Source organism: Pagrus major, chromosome 4, assembly GCF_040436345.1.
Source record: "Pagrus major chromosome 4, Pma_NU_1.0".
Classification (NCBI taxonomy): Eukaryota; Metazoa; Chordata; class Actinopteri; order Spariformes; family Sparidae; genus Pagrus; species Pagrus major.
Genome location: NC_133218.1, coordinates 8475068 through 8490646, shown reverse-complemented (window position 1 = coordinate 8490646; position 15579 = coordinate 8475068). Strand labels below are relative to the sequence as shown.

The window sequence follows — 15579 nt, the reverse complement described above, 5'->3', positions numbered from 1 at the left end:
CATAATACTTCACAAGATATATAAAACCAAGTGCCGAAGACTTGAGACTTTGTCAAGATTTAATGTCCTCAAAAAACAAACTGAAGTACAGCTGCAAGCAGCAATTTCAGGTTCAATGCCTCTTTGCGGTCAAGGGCAGGAAACTGCTCCGATGATCCAAAATCAAAGCGGCAAGCAGCATAGAACAGGCTTCAGACTTCGCGAAGCTGCTCTAAGTGTCATTCTGTCTCAGAAGGGAGTGAGACCAAGCACATACTTGTTTAATCACTACACTGTATGCAGCATGTCAATTGTTGAACACTGAAAGTGCCGCCGTTTGCCCCTACTTTAATTGGATGAGATCAAAACTGTGTGTGTACGTTCAGGACAGAGGGAGGGATTTTGCAGTTGAGTTAAGTCAGGTTTGTCCCATCCTTGGCGAAACTTCTTTGATTGATGGTGTATCTCAGTCCAGCAAGGCTGTATATCAAATTTGGTGTTAATAGAATAAAAATCCAAAAATGTCTATTTATATTACTGTTTTTAACATGGTACCATTTGCAAGAAAATCCAACGTGCTGGACTTTTATGTTCCAATTCGCTCTTTAGTAGAGCACATTGAGCTAAGCTTGTGTGTCCAATTTCAAGTCAATGGGACCCATTGTAGGAGGGGTGTGACCTTTCCAAAATTGTGTTTTGGGGCATTAATTGTAACCGCACCATCTGGATGATTGCAGTCATATTTCTTTGGAAGCATTTGTATCTCATTTCCAATTATTGGGCCAAGATTCATGTTACAAGCTCATTTTAGCTCACAGCATTTTGAGATGAGGCATAAGATGACAAATAATAACATAAAAGGGCACAAACTCACTAGGGTTCTTCCCCTTCAAGGTTTGAACCCTAACTAATTGATTGTGACATGCGCAGAAGTTGTCGCTGACAATATTGGCCCTATCATTAATGTCGCTAAAGTGCTACAAAGATCCTTCTGCTTTTCAAGGACTTTCCTAACTAGATCAGAACACTATAAAGTGACTTAACACTGCCTCAAGGGTTTAGCTGATCCAAACCTAGCAATCTAACATAGCAATTAAATTCAGCCATCAGCTCAAGAACACATGCTGAAAGAAATGTTTGTTATCTCTTTTCTCATGGAAATAGCTGCTTGGGAGATTGGTGGAAATTATTCTTTTTCTCTATTCAAAATATTTTTGTCTTGCCATCAAATCATCCAGATTGTAAAACAAACAAATCCTTGTGACCTTTAAATCCCAAATATACAAGTAGTCTTTGTCTGTTACAGCGTGTACCCTGAACTGACCTTGGATCTGTGCTGGTGGTGAACATGGATAGGTTAGAGGACAGCGTGCAGTGTCTTGCAAATCAATTGCCATTATCTACAACTTAGCTCTGAAATGTTCAGGACAAAAAAAACAGGGTGACAGTGATTTTTAAATAGGAAGCTCCACAATACTGTTAAAAGACTTTAGGAAGGTTTTAAAAGCATTTTAAATCAACAAAGGATTTTCTATTTAATTTTGTTTGTCCTTCATTTATCTGTTGTCCAGGTCATTTAAGTGACTCGCACTCAATAATATTATCTTTCCTTAATTGCAGAGGTAATTTAGATCAACAAATAATGACCAATACATTTCCACTGGTGCATGGCAAATGCACTTGTCCGTGCCCCAACCCTGTGAACTGGGTCTACAGTGGGGGTTATGGTGGCTCAGCTCTGGGATCCACATGCTGCAGTAATCCAGAGAGGGTTAGGATAAAGCCTGGCTTCGCCTCACTCTCTGCCTCCTCCCAGATCAGATGAGATTAGGAGAGAGCTAAGGAGCTCTGGAGGAAGGCAGGGCTCAGAAACACTGAGGCTGAGGAGAGGAGGGACACAGCGAGGCAGGTGGGCAGAGGAGAAAGTGGGAGAGTAGAGGCAAGTTCACTTAAGACTCTCAAGACTATGGGCTGGAGGTTCATGTTGGCGCACATGGAGTAGCGTTGCGGTCGAAGAGAGTTTGGAGGTGTGCAATGAGGTAGATATGCTATAATTCTCTTTGTCTTTCTCAGTTAATGTGAAGGTCCGTGCAGTCAGCTGAAAAAAGGCAGTGGATTGGAATTGGCATTGACAAAGATTGCAGTGCAGCTGAATGGTAACACTAAACTGAGGAGGACACTGGAAAAAGAAAGCCTGAAGACTCATTGCAGGATCCACAAGATCTTGACAAGTGACTCAGAAAACTGTGTTATAGTTGGTTGCACAGTAATCTTTGTACAGAATCATTTCAAAAAGTGGGTAGAAAATGTCTCCAGAAAACCCCACTGATAGATGTATCATTCAACAAGGACGGTCTCTGTTGTTTAGTCCACCCCAGAGTCCAAGTTCTGACTTGGATTTCTTGGTATAAGCTTCTGTCTCGGTGCACTGTATGATTTGTGCAAGTTTTGAATGCCTTTGCTGAATATGAATTGTTTGTTGAGCTGTTCATACTTGAAATAGCTGAATGACATTTGGATTAAGTTGACATACTATCGCTCTCTTTTTCAGTGAGCCATGCCAAACTGATACTGGAGTAACAGAGCTGACAGTGGCGCCATGTATTAAGGACTGACTGTTGAACTCTGAACTACCTGGAGCCCACTGATATTCTTCTTTGGCTGTCAGAGGAAGTTGTTTTGGCAATGGGGAGGAAGAAGATCCAGATCACTCGGATTGTAGACGAGAGGAACCGCCAGGTCAGTGTCTTCTTCTTCTGTCATCTCATTTTATATCTCAGCGATTTTGTTGTATTGGTATTCAAAGCCCCTTAGAGTACAGCATCATAACTCATCCAGTATCGTTGCCTCGATACACCCATTGCATTGATATAGGTGCTGTAAAAAGTGGCAGAATAAGGTGTTCTTGGGATAAGGAGTGAATACTTTATAGAATAATTATTTGAAATTCCTTCTCCCTGACACTTCTATATTGAATATTTCCTCAGTGTTCTGTGTCATAATCTGTATCCATAGAAAAGCATATTGTATATCCCTGCTGTGCTAAACAACATCTTGAGGTGGTTTTTGGAATTCTTTGGTTGTTATGTTTGGTTTTCATGATATCTGTTACGTTGATGCTTGGCTCCTGCATTCTGCCAAGAGCCCACTCTAACAAGTAGGGATTCATTGCATCCAAGATCCAAAGGATCAAGTCGGAGTTGACAACCTTATACATTTTCCTACAGAAAGACCAAATATTATGCAAGTATTGACAGGTTCATGAAAACTGTACGAAGGGATGCCTCAAGGAGCCTTCTGTGGATCCTCTATGGTTTCAATCCAAAGAACTCCAAAGATTCCTCTAAGCCGTTTTACTTTTGAGAGTGCAGTGGTCACAGCTGGTGGCGAGGGCAGTAATTTGGGGTTAGCTAGGTCCGGACGGCACCCTGTCATTAGCAGGGTGGGTCAGTGTTAGGGACACACAGTGGCCTTCTCTCCTCACCGTCTCCTCGTGCAGCCACACTGCTGCCCACTGGAATCCCTCTCTGTCTGTCTCCTCTATATATATCACCCCCAACAGCACAACAAATACCAGTCTGTCTGGACGGAAGGCACAGGCTCTGGAAATAGGGATGTGGCTGGAAAATAAATATCTGGGATGATGTTTATATTTGATGTTTGGTTGTCTTGGCCAGAGCATTTTTAGATAGACACTGCTTTAGCTGTCGGGTTTGCATCACTGGAGCCTGCTGTATATTTAGGTTCTTGTACTCTATTTTGGGAAGTTGGTTTGTATTCTCGTTTTATCTGTCAAGTGTTTTTGGCTGGTTTTACTCTTCTTTTCAATCTTTCACTCTATTGCACTATGCAGAATACACTGTATCGTAATGACATTGGAGTCATAGAAAGATGCACCAGCAGTTAAATATCTAAAAGAACAGAAATCATAGAAATCTATTTGCAAGTAATACTTCAGAAATAATGAATATAATTGTAAACATCATTTAAGAGGTCACTCTAAAAAATAAAAATCAAAACAAAAAACGTTAACTGCCCTTGGAATCACAGTGAGAACTGTGGCGTCCATTTTACCACTATCATCTAATCTAATTACTGTAATGAGATACAACATTTATTCACTACTGTTCGAAATGTTTTTGGCATTAGTGCAAATGTTCAGCTTGGTTGAACATGAACTTGGTTGGCCATCTGATGCAGTCTATGCTCCCGAGCTGGAACATTATATCTTTCCAATTGGGTAAATTTTAAAATAAAAAATAATATACTTATGACTTAAATAGAAGACTAAATCACTTGTTAACAGCACATGCCTGTCTCTATCTGGCGTTCTGTGGTATAAATTATTTAAAAGGCAACAGTGCTATCATGCATATTATGGTACTCCCTTCAGTTCCCTGGGTAAAAGCCTCCAAGTGGGGCTGGAAGTGGAGAGCGACTAACAACTGACTCCCTTTGACTCAAGATGGTTATGGTTTTCAATCTGCATATGTCAGTTAACTGACTTCCAGTGAGGCCCACATTGAAGGAAACATCATTTCTGGCAAGGTTACAGAAGAAGTTACAGCAGATTGAGGGGATATTACTGTGACCAGTGAATTCCCAGTGATGGTGAGGATGTGCTATGGAAAGTAATAAGTAAGATGCCCTTTTCTTCATTTCAGGAGAAAGTAAGAGCAAGAGGAGCAGTAAAGTATGGGAGAGCAGTGGGTTGTTTTTTTACTGAACAGATTAAATATCTCTCTGAAATGCACACACACTTGCTTGAAACATCATTGTAGGAAACTGCCAGTTTAGGAGATTCCTGTACTTCCACACCCCTCTTCCATGTGTATTTGATAATTTAGACTTACCCTCGGTGACTTGCAACTTTTGGCAGAACACCAGTTTGTTACCTTTGAGAGAAAATGGAAACTGAGAAAACTGCTTTTTGTCAGTAAACTGTGGATGGAATATATATCTACTAAGGTTGCAAATGACTGTGGTCTGCCTCCACCTGTCTGTAATAGTTTTTGGAGAATTTGTTTACAGGAGAAAATCTAGTCCATGTTAGTATTTATATTTCATGTTAATATTAAATAAATAAGACACTTCATTAAAAACCTGTGATTCTGTGCCTTTGAGCAACTACCTGAACTGCTGCTCAGGCAACAGAAAAAGAAATGCGAGCGCATGGAGCAGGCTGACAAGGACCAATACACCTGATACTCGGCATTGCGGGAAAACTTTGATGTGTGTGAAGGAGGAGTGAGTGTCAAAAGCAGCCTCTAGATATGTGAAGACATGAGTCAAGATCCCAGAAGCCATGATGGAAGGAAGATGTAGCAAGATAAACACAGTGACTCACTGCAGGGAGTTAGCTGCACACCAGAAACAGGGATGAGAGAGGATGATCCATGTATGACCTGTGGGTAGTGTGTGGGTTTAATGCAAGCTGAAAATGGTCCACTCCAAACGTTTCATTTGAACCTCATGCTAGAGGTGCATTTTATGATGTAGGGGAACATGGAGGTTTCAATAATGATTGTTGTCACCTCAGATTTTACGGTACAATATAACATTGTATTCTTGATTTCTTTTTTTTATTATTTAGTCAGATATCTCTAAGGAAGGTTTGTGACAGCAAATGGACTTTCAAGGCTGAACACCTTGATAGTAATCATCAAGGGACGTGAAACATTACTCAATTGCCTTCCCCAACCATGTTTCCCATCCATTCAATCAGAGGCTTTCTAGTAGAAGCCAGTTTACAGGTTACTGTCACCCAGTTTTAGGAATTCAGTGTCAGATCTTCCATGGGAACCTCCCTCCTTCCACCTCCTCCTGACCTCCTTCCTGTGTGATATTGAATCACATTTCTTGTCCCTCCAGACTAGACAACTTCTGTCAGGGACTGACTGTGTATTTGGTGTGTCAGTAGCTCATGCTAATGCTGTTTTAAGTTTCTCTGGGTAAGAGCAGTCCCAAAATACCTGAAATAAGACAGCTAATGAGTGTTATTGTCTCTATTAATGCACCACACCTTAACAATGCACTCCATATCCCTCAGGCTGCAGTTGAATGCACATTGGGTTACCTGTCCTGCTGCCATTGGATGGTTTGTATGATTTTGGATGATGGCACAGATTTAATGTCCCTAAAACATTTAAAAGTCAAGTTTTCTGCTTAACAAATAAACTTTTCACCCACTTAATAGCAAATGTTGTTTGTTTTTTTCATTTAAACCATGTTGGCTTTCACCTCCCCTGCACAATTCCATGTTGCATTATTATTATGCTGTATGTGTTCTACCGTACAAAACCCAACCATACCAATTACGGAGTCTGCTTGTGTCAAGGACCAGAATATGCTTCAGGCAAAAGAAAATGAAGTGAAATAGGGGAAGAAAATGCAGATGAGCTTTCAAAATAAAAATTACAAAGTAGTTGTTAAACTACAGTTTTGCACTGTCTGAGGCATCCATTTATTCTACCTGCATTGTCACCAAAATGTGTTTTTGAACAAGGACTGAATAATATGGAGCTCCTAGATTCCCAACTTGTCTAAGCCAAATTCTCTTTGTAGTTCATCCCTCATCCATTGACGTCAGGGGACAGGAGCGGAATTCTGAAGAAAACAAAACTGATCCCTAGTCTTCGTCTTTCTAGGTGACTTTCATGAAGAGGAAGTTTGGTCTGATGAAGAAGGCCTATGAGTTGAGCGTTCTGTGTGACTGTGAAATCGCCCTCATCATCTTCAACAGCTCCAACAAGCTGTTCCAGTATGCCAGCACCGACATGGACAAAGTTCTTCTGAAATACACCGAGTACAACGAGCCACATGAGAGCAGAACCAACTCTGACATTGTAGAGGTGAGTAAAATAGTGATCTCCATCTCATATCAAAATGTCAGTGCAAATGGTGGCATCGCGTAGCTTTGACATTCAAACTTATTTATGTCTGGTCTATGTTTTAGGGAAATGTGAACTTTCTTTTTCCTCTTTAATTTTAGTGGGTGGTGAAACCTGTGATGCTGTTGCACAGTGTAATGTAAAGTGTGAATGCCTGACAGTCTATTTTGCATTCACAAAATGGTGGAAAAGATATGATATTTGATGGTTTTTGTCATGTGATTGTTCAGAAGAATGCATTTATCCCTGGAGAATTGATATGTGACTCAGGACATTTTCCATCCACAGAGCAATGTACAGAGAAACAACAAGAAGTGGAGAGTGAGAGATACCTTGACGTTGTAAAACATAATTCTTTGCTGTACTATCAGAGTTGAAAATCCTTCAATACTACTTCTGAAGGCTCTGATTCTGTTTGCATTCATTTAGAGGATTAAGGAAGGAAATAATTGCAGTCTGATGTTTTCTTCATTTTAATGACTAAACATGCCAGGCTTGTGTGTTGAGTAGGTGAAAAAACACAAACATCAACGTCGGAAATGACTGTAATGGGGAACATCTGCCATGTCAGTGTATCTAGTTTTGTCTACTCGGGAAGTAACACATCAAAATATTGTTATGTCATAAATTTGCATAAAATGAACAAAAACTAAGTAGTGACTGCTGTCAGGCTTTCCACTATTGCAAATCATCTGTGTGACTGTTTACTATGAGCATTAATAAACAGCACTCGAGGCTGACCTGCTGGAGACAGAGATGTTTTTGGTGATATGATCCAGCTGCTTTGTGGGGTCCTGCTGTGTCATCAGGGTGCTGACACTGGTGCTGTTGCATCATGGTCCCTGAGCAGCACTGTCCTGTCTCTCTCAGCACGTACTCATTGCTGCTGCCATTAAAAATGAATGGTCATCGTGACTCACGTTCTTTCTGTTTATGTAAGCTTCTAATGTGTGTTTGCCTCACTGAGGGCCTGAATTTACTGCCTCGGCACACACGCACACACACACACACACACACGCACGCACGCACACGCGCGCACACACACACACACATAGCAGTGCTGTACCAAATGAAACCATCTACTGAAAAAAAGGCTAAACTTCCCAAAGTAACTGTGTTTATTTTCAAAAGTGCTTCGTCTTCCTTCCAGAAGTTCAAATCAGTGTTCAAGTTTGTTTCAGGAGAGTTCAGGCATGTTTTCCAGCTGCTTTCTGTCAGTGTCCACCTATCCATCCATTTTTTTCCCTCTCGAGGTTGGGTCGAGATGGCAGCGGGGAAAGCAGGGTATTCTAGACGTCCTTCTCCCCCAGCAGCATTTTCCAGCTCCTTCTTTTTTTAAGATAGTGATTTTTATTTATTTTCAGAGGATTTTTTGTTATATTTGTTGAAAGTCTCTTAACATCCTGGCAATAATCAATAAGTGAAATGCTCTGACAAAATGAAAGAGAAAATGCTGATGTCTGGCTTACACAGGCCCCTGATAAGCCCATCAAATGATTTAATTCAGCCCGAATAAACAGGAACATGATTATGAAGCAGTAAAGCTTCACTGAACACTACAACTGTTGAATGTTTATTTCATCCTCTAAGATGTAGCAAAAGTAGTGGCAGAGGTTGTTGATATGCATCATTAATAGTGACCATCATGATTCTAAATAGTGTAATCCTGTCTATTCTACATTCACACCTGTGTTAGCTCTATATGCCATTAGCCAGGCTTGATTTGCCTGCTTTGCTCCCTAATTTGTTTTTCCCGCAAATGTCACGCAGACTGCCAAGCTAGTTAAAACAAAGCCTGGAAAGTGAGAGGTTGATCTTTTACATATCGGTCAGACCATTTGCAACATTAAAGCATGAAATTTGACTACTTGTAAAATTATACCCCACTGGCAACAGACTTTCCATGTCAGGAAGGACCGGCGTAACGCTTCTTTGGATTCATTGTTGTTTCTAGATGGAACTTGTTTGCTGATGATTATTTCTCTACCACAAAAACACATACAGCTCAGACATGTTCTTTGTCACACAGTCTGGTTATGAGTATTAACACACCCAGCACAGACTATGTCTGTCTCTGTACTTTGTTTGATAGTTTAAATATCCTTTAAAGTTTAAATGAATTGAAATAAATGGAGCTCTTTTCCTCAGGATAAATACATTTTTGGGCATATTGTACAAACAATAAATGGACTGTTCCCATGGTATTGCTGCATCTTAGCTACTTAGCTGTCGTGTTGTGTTACCAGAGAATTGTCATACTGTATAGCTTGAAAATGTATGTTCAAAGCATTTTGCCACCTTTTCAGCAACCCCCCATAGAGTTAGCTGTCCACCATTAGTGTTGTAAAGAAAATAAATAATTCCATATTTGGGGAAATACGTTTAGTCGCTTACTAGCTGAGATTTAGATGAGAATCTTAATACCACTCTCATGTCTGTTTATTCGCAGCCACTCCAGCACATAACTCCCATAAAACTATTAAAACCCACAGCAGGTAAAATGTTAATGGGTTTTAGAGGTGCTGGAAGACAGATTTGGTTACCTTTTGGACAGAGCCAGGCTCGCTACTGTAGGATTACTCTTGTACCAAGTCTTGATTTGTGCCAAGCTAAACTAACAGGCTGCTCGCTAGATTTGGCAACTTTTAAGACCCCTCTAGTAGTTTTTTTTTTTTTTATACCTCGCGACAAATCTAGGATTTTTTGGGCACACCTGAACTCCTCTCCCTCAAGTATAGTCACACATTTTTCAGTCAAAATGAATTATCCCCATATTTTGTCCAGGAAAACAACGATCAATCTTCTCATGTAATTCTCAACAAGAAAGCAAACGTCAAACTGTTCCTTTCCTTAACTTTACAACATTCAACATTTGGCAGTGCCCTTTGTGTTGTTAAGTTTGTATTCCACTCATAAAAACAAAAATACCAAGGTAGACGAACTAGCTTACATGCAGGTAGGGGAAGCTAGTAAGCTCAGCTAGCCATTGTTGGCACTGCTTCATGTTACTTCCCGCTCAGTGTTGTGTTTTTGCCACATCATACAAAACTAGGAGTTTAACTAGCACTAGCCATCTTACTTTCATGGTTCAGGTTGTGGTAACGACACATAACCAGACTGTCAAAACACACAGAAACAAGTTATAACCTGAGCACTCTGATCCAAATTCTGACATGAATTAAAATTCATAAATACTGATTTCATACCAAAGCTGAATTTTTAAAAACATTTTTTTTTTACTTCAAACTATAGATCTTTTGAATTTCAATCTACACATCTGTTTCCCTATGGAGGAGCTAGAAGTGTAATGTCATCCTAACATGAAGATGGAAGCCAGGAAGACTAATTCTTTTTTCAACAATGATGGTTTGCCAGCTAAAACTACAAAGTTCTGACTGGTCAGCTAATCTTACTGACAGATTACCTTTGTCATAATAATAAGACAGTTTTGTGTGCAGCAGAGTTGAATTTCAACAAAAACAGAGCAGCTGTCCAAGGTATGCAGAGCAATAATTTCAGCCTACAGGAGCCAGAGATGAATGAGAACAGAAAGGGAAAACTACAATACACTGATAACTGACACTGTGGCATACAACGGAGCGGTTGATTTAGTTTACTTCAAGTCAAGTAGGACAGGATGCTTCATAAAAAAATGGCCTTTGAAAGTGTGTGAGCTGAACTTATCTGCCAGAGATGTGTCATATCACATCTCAAACACTGCCCTATTCTTAGCCTATAGGGCAATCTCCCAACTGGAAAAGACTCTCTCCAGGGAAAGAGGGGGCCTTATTTTATCTTTTTGAAGCAGCCCCAACAGCAACAAGACATCAACCTCACATGTTAAGATGCTTATCGTAGCAGCTTGTGCCTCATGGTGGCAATGATCCACATGCCTTTGGAGATCCACTAAAGCCCACTTTGACATTTGAGATGATAAGCAGACTCACACCCTCAGATCCTCTAACAGACACTTTAAGATAGTCAGCAGTGCCCAGACATGATGTAGTGGTTTAAATCAGCATTTGTGGAGCCACATATAGCTGACTGCGTCTTGGACCAAATCCCACTAGACCCTCCTCTCCTGGGTCTTCTCTGTGTCCCTCTGTGCCCTTAAACTGTCCACTGTCCATTCTCTGAAGACTGAACCCTCTTTCATAGCTGGAACTGTCACCCCATAAAGATAAACTGTAAAGCTACGCGAGAATGGTGTGAAACATTTAAAGAAGTAACTGGAGTGATCACATGATTAATAACAGCTGTCAGTAAGGTCAAGCAGAGTTTACACCTGAATCAGAGAGTGATTGAGGAGTAACAAACTCCTGATCCTGAGCAAATAATAACTTTCCATTCATCATAGTGTGGCTCATTTTTCCTCACATCATTAATAATGACTGAAGAATGAGTCATTATACACTGAATTTGATTGCTTGAATGCAGCATTTTGCTCTGGAGTTGTGCCAACCTACTGTAATAATTACGATGTACTCGCAGGGCTTACATATACCTTCTATGCAGGTATTTTACAGGATTACACAGACTCATTCCCGTGATAGCAGATGTTTATGTGACATCTTAATGCAGTTTGTTTATCACAGTTCTTCCCTACAGTAGCGTGTTAAAAAACTGATACTTGATGCAGTGATTTGATGTGGCAATTTTGTGAATAAGAAAAATCAGTGAATAAGGTAAAGGTGAAGTTGACAGTTTTTGGAGAAAGGTAGTTGATTTCTGAGTCTCATTCTCAGGTTTTTAAAAACTCTACTCAGAGGCATCTGTATTTGATGGATTGGGGAGAAGTCTCAACAATCAACTACCTTTCTCCAGAAATTGCCAACTTCAGTATCACACCTGATAACCCAAAACTGTCAATCATTCCTCTCAATTCATTATTTGTTAGTTTTTTACCAGCAAACCTAAAGAAAAATGTCCAGCCACCTGTCATTTTTGACTAATAACATAATTGCTGGCACTGCTGCATGGTCACTCACATAATATAGTATTGTGTGTCATCCCATAATTAGACAAACTGGCATACTTGTCAAACAAAGGGTCCACCAAACGAACTGGAAATTTAAACTGGCATCTTGATGTTTACTGTAGTGTGGAAACAGTCAGTCATTGTGTTGAGCAGGAATTGAGCGTGTGATTTCTTAAGTGGTCACCAGTTGTTAAATTGTAGCTTCAGGCCTGTGGTGAAAATAGACTTGTGAGTGTGTGTTTAAAGCTCCTAGTAACTACCAGTGTCTGGGAATGTAGAGGACATGTGGTGGACAGACAGTCAGCTGGCTGCTGTGTTCGTCTTTCAGTCCGTCCTTTTCATGCCATGACGTGTAATATAATGAGGAGCAGAGATGAGATGATGGATACCGGTGAAGTGATGTCATCATCCAGGCTTACATGATGTCGGTATGATTAGATTTTTCACAATGACTCCTCTACCAAAGTCCAGGTGCTGTAAATTAACATCCATCATTTCATCTGTCCGTGATCTAAACAAATGATCTAAACCTAATCTTTCTAAACCACCTGAACAATGCCAAGTCCTTGCTTACCTTCATTTTAATTCATAATGGGAGTTATGTTTTTTAATATATATGATGCATTAGACAATGTGTTCAGGGATGCATTAGATAACTGACTTTGATTATCCTGTCGCCACCATAAACACCCAACCAAATCCAAAGTTGTTTCAGTCTTGATATAAAATATCTGCCTGCTCCAATCCAATATGTTTAAAAGGCTGGTGTGAATATAGATGAGTAAGTCAGTGATGTGAAGCTGCGTGTGTCTAGAGGAAGACTACTGTTAATCTCTTCGCTACTCAGACCAGTTTACTGTCTGTCACGCTACTTCACAGCTCATAAAGACAAACAAGCTGTCAGACACTCAAGAATAGAATAATGCACGCTCTGTATAGACAGATGATATTTGGCTAAAGCATGAATGCAGCGGCTAGGCTGCTTTTCATGCAAAACATGAATGCATTTCTCGAAGTAGACACATTCAACATTGAATTAGTAAGTGGAGGCCGTCATTAATGTGATTCACACAATATTGAATAGGACTGTCCTCAGATCAGTACCTCCCAGAGAATAATCAGGTAGATGGTTTAGTGTCTTGCTTAACAACCCTATTTAGACTTAACCTGATTGTAAGTCTGACCTCATGTAGTTCAAGGTCTACTCATTACTGTGTTGGTACAGTTAGCCAGAGAGGAGATTGACTCATAGACTCAGAGTAAACTGAGGAAGCAAGCCTGACATTTTACAGATGTTTTGTTTCTCACTTGTTTGTAGTCAAAACTGTTGATGAACATTTGTGATTAAAAATGTGGTTAAAACACCTCCTGTGTAGACACACCATTAGAGTCTACAGCCATGGTAGTTGCTCTGTGAGGCCGTACTATGCTAAATGCAAAAGTCAGGATACTAACATTGGAATGTCCTTTCAGTCATGTCAGTGCAGGTACTGAACAAATTAAAGATCTGATCCGTCAATGGCGCTAGATGAAGGTTCAGAGGATCAGTAAAGTCCATCCTGAGGGGGACATGAATGTCTGAACCAAATTTCATGGCACTCCATGAAATAATAGTTGTTCAGATAATTCAGTCTAGAATAAGGTACCAACTGACTGGCGGACTTAACTAAAACTAAAATTATATAATTAACATACTTTATTTTCTAGATTACAAAATCTCTGTTTCAGTCTTTTGGTCTGTGACTGTTTTTAATGAATTCCCTAGAGAGACGTTCAGATATTAAAAAGCTTAAAACATGTGACTTAAACCAACAATTGGTACATATAAAACAAATCGACAAACAGTCAGATGGAAACGGCTTCCTGTTTGAGAAGTCCTTGTAAACATTTTTCTTCATTCTTCATTTAAAAAAAAAAAAGCATAAATAATGTGTGATAAACCAAACACTAACACCTTCTTTAATGTGTATGCAAAGAGATTAATGCATTAGATGCAATGTGCAATGTGTTTCCTTGCTCTGTTAGCAGAATAAGAGTAAAGAACTCACCAGGACAGACTTTCAGAAATGTAAATATGGCCTCAGTGTTGGGGAAGTGTCTGTATACTGTGAACCTCTCGAAATCAGATCTGGTTTCTGGTCTTGTCAGTTGTTGGCTGTCCTTCCTGTTCTTAAACCATATATTAGATAGGGAGCAACCAGAACCATACACATCCTGTGTTCTGCTATACCTCAGCCTGTGACATGGAAAAATGTTATTATTAATATGTTTTAGGTTAAACTCAATCAGTCTCAGCTGGACTCTTTTTACATTTTGAAGAGCTTATGAAATTTTGTTGCTTTGATGTTTGTTTGTTTTATATTATCTATATGTCTGGCTGATTTCTGGACTGATGTGTTTTAAAGCTGGGTTTTATTATATTTTAGACTTTTTCCATCAGAAAGAATTCATAAAAAATCTAAAACATTTTTTTTTGTGTGACTTGCGAAGTGCCCTCTGCTCTCAGTGGTCAGTTTACTCCTCTCTCCATTGTGGATTTATTGTGGATGGCAAGGCCATTGTAAGCTGTGCCAAAAATCTGTTAATGTTGCTGCAATTTTTGCTTGTTACCAATTGTTTTTTTAAATTTTTTTTATCAATCTCTCTAAATGTAATGCCTTCCCCCTGTGTTTATTTCACCTACAGGCCCTGAACAAGAAGGAGCACAGAGGCTGCGACAGCCCAGATGCTGATGCCTCCTACGTCCTCACACCCAATACTGAGGAGAAGTACAAGAAAATCAATGAGGAGTTTGACAACATGATGAAGAGTCATAAAATTGTAAGTTGCATTGTAGTTTATTGCACCGTAATTATTCACATTGATACAGTTATACCAATACCCAATGTGCAATTAAATGCCCCTGTTGAAATAGCCAAACTAAGGCCTTGTTTTATAATGTCTTTAGTGTGTCAGGAGACTCTAACCCATTGACTTTTCCCAACCACATTTCCTCAGCAGGGACTGGAACAAAAAACTTCCAATCAGTATGTCTGCCAAGCATTGTTAATTTTTTGGCATCCTCCCTACTGGCTCTGATCTAATATTGGTTTGGGATTTTTCTTCCCTGTCTTTTTGTTTCTGTGGCCCAACATGTGTGGAAAAACGTCACATTTATGTCAGTCAGTCAGTTGATGATCACATGCTTTATTGGTCAGACAAACACAGACACAAAGAACACAACAGGGCAAACAAAGGGACACAAATTATTATAAATATTGTATTCTGGTATTTATCAAGCTTTATCTGTCACTTTCTCTCCAGTCCACAGGCCATCCACAGCAGAACTTCATGCACGCAGCACCAGGCGGCATGTCGTACAGCTCCGGTGCAGGAGGAGGAGGAGGAGCAACATCACAAGCTCTAGCTGCAGCCACAGCAGCTCTGGCCGACAGTGGGATCCTCTCCTCACCTCACACACACCTCCACAGAAACATAAACTCTCCTCAAAGACCTCCCAGCACTGGAAACACAGGTGTGTCCGTGTGTGTGTACCAAGGGGGAAAGCTGATAGAACATTTTTTGTCTTGCCCTTTTATAACAGTCAGTGACGAGAAATACAACACCTTGTGCATGTAAATGTAGAGATTCACCTTTTGTATGGTTGGAACTTAAAATTATGGGAGGAACAGCAACTGTGTCAAAAAACAGGCAAATAGGAGAAAACAAAGACCAGCAAAACCAGTTATGTTT

The 15579-nt window shown here is 40.0% G+C and overlaps 1 protein-coding gene across 2 annotated transcripts in view; it reads left to right on the top strand.

The window, feature by feature from the left end:
- Positions 1–15579, top strand: part of LOC140995124 (myocyte-specific enhancer factor 2A-like) — a 43097-nt gene that overhangs the window by 18488 nt on the left and 9030 nt on the right. Inside the window, exons 3-6 of one of the 2 annotated variants that reach the window (XM_073465057.1) lie at positions 2531–2718; positions 6627–6830; positions 14533–14667; positions 15151–15361. In XM_073465057.1, the coding sequence (XP_073321158.1) occupies positions 2665–2718; positions 6627–6830; positions 14533–14667; positions 15151–15361 (604 nt within the window). In that variant the 5' untranslated portion in view covers positions 2531–2664. The remainder of the gene's footprint in view (positions 1–2530; positions 2719–6626; positions 6831–14532; positions 14668–15150; positions 15362–15579) is intronic. The other variant, XM_073465058.1, reaches the window with a different exon arrangement.